We start from the raw sequence: 5,804 nt of genomic DNA, 5'->3' as shown, positions 1-5,804 counted from the left end.
ATATCCGATGACAGCGCAATCACGATCGAGACAATGAATGGCCCCGGTCTCTAACATTTCTCCAAAACGTCGCAAAAGCGGAGCAATTGCCGGCGATGTTTCTGTAAATCTGTCCCCGCCAGTATCTAGCAACAGCGTCAGCGCTAACCTCTCGGACACGTCACAATGACAAAGCGAAGTAATCACCGCTGACCGCATTATGCGCTATCATTCATATCAGCGCATCCGCAACATAGAAATCAATGGTTCGACCGAAAAATATTTACACAAGAAAATGTAGCTGTGACGCTTAGCGGAAGTTGGCTGGTCGGTATCTGATTCTGTAGGGGCAGCGCCGATAACAGGAATTGGGTTGCATAAGCTCTTCAAGACCTTTCCCTGACACCCAAGAGCCAAGAGCGAAAAAAGAAAACACTTACAGCAGTAAGAAAGGAGTTTCTACAGCAGTTCTGCCTCCAACACAGAAAAAGAAAAAAAAAAAGACTGACAGCCTAAAAAACTGCTACACCAGCCTCGGCAAGAAACTGCGCACTGAAAACGAAACCGAAACCGAAAGCGCCAGTTTGCCGTTCGTGGTGCTGCGAGCTGTTGCTTGGTTGCGCATGCGCTTCAGCTGATTAGTGCAAAGCTGGGACGGGAGGCGGCAGCTGAGCGTGTTCATACAAGTGTGAGAGAATGGGACTCTTGAGCGAAGGATCGCCGCTTTCCTGGCCGGAGACGAAGAAAATTGCCGATCACGTACGCGAGCATGCAGTGACGCAGTTCATCAATCTTTACCGGCGGCTGAAAGACCGTGAAAACGACTGCCTGAAATGGGGCGACGAAGTGGAATACATGCTTGTGCACTTCGATCACGCCAAGAAAACCGCACAGGTGAGACTGAGAGCGAACGAAATTTTGCCATTACTTCAGGAGAAAGAGCGCCGCGATCCCGAAAATGTCAAGTCGCTGTGGCGACCCGAGTACGGCGCCTACATGATCGAAGGCACGCCAGGTCAGCCTTACGGCAGCCTCATTTCCCACTTCAACATCGTCGAGGCGAACATGAAAATCCGCCGTGCCGAAGTGGCCGAGCTCTTGAAACAAGACGAGGAGCTTTTGTGCCTAACAACATTCCCGCGCCTAGGGTGCCCCGGTTTCACGAGCCCCTTGCACCAGCCTCGGCCGAAAGACGGCACCAATCGCTCGTTGTTCTTCCCGGACGAGGCTACGTTCGCGGGCCACCCGCGCTTCAACACCCTTGTGCGGAACATTCGCGAACGTCGGGGTAAGAAGGTTGTGATCAATGTGCCCATTTTCAAGGACAAAAATACTCCCAGCCCGTTCGTCGAGGACTTTACGAAACTCGGTGACGACGGGGAGGCTGCCAAGGCAGCGTTGCCTGATCACGTTTACATGGACGCCATGGGCTTCGGCATGGGCAGCTGCTGCCTCCAGGTTACATTCCAGGCTTGCAACATCAGCGAAGCGCGTATCCTGTACGACCAGCTCGCCCCCGTGTGTCCTATCATGCTCGCCCTCAGCGCAGCTTCGCCGGCCTTTCGGGGCTATCTTACTGAGAGAGACTGCCGTTGGAACGTGATCGTCGGCTCAGTTGACGACAGAACAGATGAAGAGCTGGGTTTGAAGCCGCTGCGAGAGAACAAGTTTGTCATCCGCAAGTCCCGTTACTCCACCATAGAGTGCTACATATCTGAAATGGGGGAAAAGTACAACGACGTGAAAGTTGTCTATGACCAGGATATCTACAACAGGCTGCGGTCAGCGGACATCGACCCTCTCCTGGCTCAGCATGTGGCACATCTCTTCATCAGGGATCCCATCAGTGTGTTCAGCGAGAAAGTGCACCAGAATGACGAAGAGGATAGCGATCATTTTGAGAATCTGCAGTCCACAAATTGGCACTCCATGCGTTTTAAGCCGCCGCCACCGAAAAGCAGCATTGGATGGCGTGTTGAGTTCCGACCAACTGAGTTGCAGATGACTGAGTTTGAGAATGCTGCCTATGTGGTCTTTGTTGTACTCCTAACCCGTGTGATACTCTCGTACAAGCTTAATTTTCTTATTCCGATCTCAAAGGTTGACGAGAACATGGAGGCTGCCCAAAAACGTGATGCTGCTCGAACCCAGAAGTTCTGGTTCCGCAGCGACATCCTCACCTGCATGAGCCCTCCAATCCTGAGCGCAAGCTTGAGCCCAGGATCTGACCACCACCACTACCTCACGCAGATGAGCATCAATGAGATCATCAATGGTAAGACTGGTGAATTCCCTGGTCTCATTCCACTCATCCGTATGTTTGTCTCAAGTATGGATGTAGACGTGGACACTCAATGTACCATCCAGCAGTATCTCAACTTAATTCAAAAGAGGGCTTCAGGAGACCTGCTGACGACGGCATCATGGATGCGAAAGTTCATTACCAATCATCCAGACTACAAGCAAGACTCGGTTGTCAGTGAACGTATCAACTACGACCTCCTTCAGCAGATGTCAAAGATTCAGCAGGGTGCAGTTGGGTGCCCTGAACTGTTTGGAACATCCAGAAGCAAAACAAGAGCTAACATTCCATCTGCCATCCTCAACGCAACTGCAGCACCTTCAGGGGGTCCTTGATCTGCATAATACAACTGAAGCAGTATGCTAGCTCCAACAACCTGGGAGTGCTGTGTGACTGCACACAAATGTTTATTTGCAGGGCCAATTGCTTGTTGGCAGTTAGTATTAGTCTATGGGAGATAATTTATTTTTATATCTTTCCTGTGAATGCAAACTTGTGCTTTATTTCTGTATATCAGGAGTGCAGATGTGTACACAGTTATTCAAGATATCGAAGCTCGTGTTGGAAACACTAATATTTCCCGACACGCCGAGCTGCCTTTAAGGGTATAGCTTTGGGTAGGTTACTTTAACAGTCTTACATATAGCTAGTCGCACTTTTCAGGTATTCGGCAGTTTGTTGCTGAATGCATGAACCTAGTTTTCAGGGAATGAAATGCTTGTATATCGCTTTGCTCTCTTGTTGACAGTGGTACATAATCTGGTGGCTAGTTTTTGGGTGCTGTAGATCTAGTCCCTCAAATGTGCGTCATGCCTAGCTGGTTGCCATTTTTGTGATTTCAGCATTACGTAGCACACCTAGAAGCACAGAGTATTGGCTCACTGACGATAAACTTCAACTTAGCACAATAAAAGCTCGGCTCACAGCAGTCTAGTTTTGTATATTAGGTTACTGCACACCTATTCTATTAGTTGACATCCTGCGATAGCCTCCCTTGCTGGCACTTTCTTAGAATTGCATTGCTCTTACACTTAAGTCTATGTATGCATTCACAGATTTGCTTGTAGTGTATGTTTATAAACGTCATGTGGTGATGAATATGCTGCTGTAGCAGTATATTCAGCCTCATTTGAAACGGACGCCCAAATACGCTTCTAATTTAATGGCATCCAACTGCGTAGTTCCAAGTGCGCACAAATATTCTTGTTCACGTTCCACCAAGTGTATGTGTTAGATGTTTTTATAGGTTTATTGCTTGTTGAAGCATTTCTCATCCTTGCCCAAGTACACCACTTTGTTGTGAGAACATGTATTGGCTCACTGACGATAAACTTCAACTTAGCACAATAAAAGCTCGGCTCACAGCAGTCTAGTTTTGTATATTAGGTTACTGCACACCTATTCTATTAGTTGACATCCTGCGATAGCCTCCCTTGCTGGCACTTTCTTAGAATTGCATTGCTCTTACACTTAAGTCTATGTATGCATTCACAGATTTGCATGTAGTGTATGTTTATAAACGTCATGTGTTGATGAATATGCTGCTGTAGCAGTATATTCAGCCTCATTTGAAACGGACGCCCAAATACGCTTCTAATTTAATGGCATCCAACTGCGTAGTTCCAAGTGCGCACAAATATTCTTGTTCACGTTCCACCAAGTGTATGTGTTAGATGTTTTTATAGGTTTATTGCTTGTTGAAGCATTTCTCATCCTTGCCCAAGTACACCACTTTGTTGTGAGAATATGTTGCCTGTTGTACTCTGCTTGTGGTCAATTCGGTATTGTCAAATGGCCTTCAGTAGTCGGTGTCTCCTTTTTTAAAGAGGCCATTTCTTGTTAATAAATGGTTATAACTGTGGTCTTGCATTTATTTACCTTAGTTAGCCACATGCTTATTGTGATTTTGTCCACCAAAGCCTGTGGTTTGTTCAGAACATGTCATTGACCACTTTTTTGTGGTTTATGACTAGTCAAATGCAACTCAAGAATGAAGCAGCGAATGCCCCTCAAAGGAGGCCCTCCAGCCGATGGTATCGACCAGTTGTCCTGACCCGCTGCTTCACTTAAACTTGTGGTTAATCCTCTTGCACCTGAAAGCCCCATGGTGTCACCCTAGGGAATGCAGGAGGATTAAGCACAACATTTTGACATTTGGTTCACGCCTTTGGTTGGAGGGCCTCCTTTGAGGGGCATTCGTCACTTCGTTCTTGAGTTGTATCCGACTATAGTGCAACTCGTCCAGGGTCACTCTTTGCGGGGCGTTGGCAGAGGGGCAGTCCCATTTCAGCCATGTCTTTACTTTTTTCACCGATAATGGCTCAGCATGGTTTCTCTATCCAAAATTTCTTGTATGGGGGTGCAGGCAACTGTTCCCCCCCCCCCTTACAATCGTCCCTGAACTCGTCGGACATAATACTTTAGGATATGGCGTGCATCTAGAGTAAATCCTTGAATTAAACTGAACTGTGTTACACAATGTTAGCAGTAGCCTTGAATGAGAAGTGCTTTTTATGTTGCACTCTCGCTGTAATTGCGAAATTTCTTAGAATGCTGTTGAAGATTTGGTTCCGGTTGGTAAGACGGCTGCAGTCGCATGCGTATTTATGGAAAAGAAGTCTAATGGTTGCACAACATTGCATGCTTAAGTAACTTGGCATGCACATAATACAGCAGTTACTTGGTGTAGTGAAGTTGGATAGTTTTCAAAGCATTTTTATTTATGATGGCCTGACTTACGCATAGCATTGCCATCATCAGCTCTGTACTATTGCTACTGAATGAAATAATTGCCCGCATGTTCCTTTCAGCATGCGTCCAAGACAATGTTGCCATTATATATGTGCCGTTTGCTACTTCCAATATCATTATCTATGTCTACTAGTTGACTCCAACCCCACTTATTCCTAAGCCAGAAAATTACACTCGTTTCTCCACTTCATCAGAGAGCCTGTCGAAGTACGATGTCCTTAATCCAAACTTGCAAATTTCAGACTTCTGGCCTATTCAAACTGCCACATTGGCCCTGTCAACATCACTTGTACTGCTGTACTATGGTCAGCCCTTGTTAGGCTTCTCTTAATTTCAACTCTGCATAATTTAAACATATTTTTGCTCCCTTCCAGGTTCAAATACTCAAAATTTGAGTTCATTAGACATTTTCTAAAAAAAAAAAAGACAATGTGTAAAATAGACAACACAGGAGGAAGACAGACAAAACATGTGCAACTTGCAACTGTTTATTCACTTAGGAAGCGAGTGAATATATAGGCAAGAGCAGAGAACAGGGCCCACACATGCGCATGAGCAGAAACAAAAAGATAAATGGCTATAGAAAAAAACATGTCTCAACTCGTATCTAGAAAGACACTTTCTTTTTTGCAAATTGTAAGCGAGGGTGGGCTTGCACAATCACTTCTGCCGTTGTTGATGTGGAACGCCTCTATAAGTTAATGGCCTGTAGTATCTTTGTCCTGGCTTTGGATTTTTGTTTCCTTCAGGTTTGCCTTGCATTTTTTCTCTT

General features: G+C 45.9%; 1 protein-coding gene across 1 annotated transcript; it reads left to right on the top strand.

Annotated features, from left to right (window-relative positions):
- The first annotated feature begins 612 nt into the window (after positions 1–612).
- Gclc (glutamate--cysteine ligase) lies at positions 613–4,142 on the top strand. Its single transcript, XM_077632415.1, has one exon. The coding sequence runs from the start codon at positions 676–678 to the stop codon at positions 2,614–2,616; it is 1,941 nt and encodes a 646-aa protein (XP_077488541.1). The 5' UTR covers positions 613–675; the 3' UTR covers positions 2,617–4,142.
- The last annotated feature ends 1,662 nt before the right edge of the window (positions 4,143–5,804 follow it).

This window comes from Amblyomma americanum, chromosome 7 (genome assembly GCF_052857255.1).
Source record: "Amblyomma americanum isolate KBUSLIRL-KWMA chromosome 7, ASM5285725v1, whole genome shotgun sequence".
Classification (NCBI taxonomy): domain Eukaryota; kingdom Metazoa; phylum Arthropoda; class Arachnida; order Ixodida; family Ixodidae; genus Amblyomma; species Amblyomma americanum.
The sequence above is the reverse complement of the archived record's forward strand: the minus strand, read 5'-3'. Positions and strand labels throughout refer to the sequence as shown.

Coding starts and splice junctions, on each gene's coding strand:
- Gclc (XM_077632415.1), top strand. CDS start 676: ATGGGACTCTTGAGCGAAGGATCGCCGCTTTCCTGGCCGGAGACGAAG.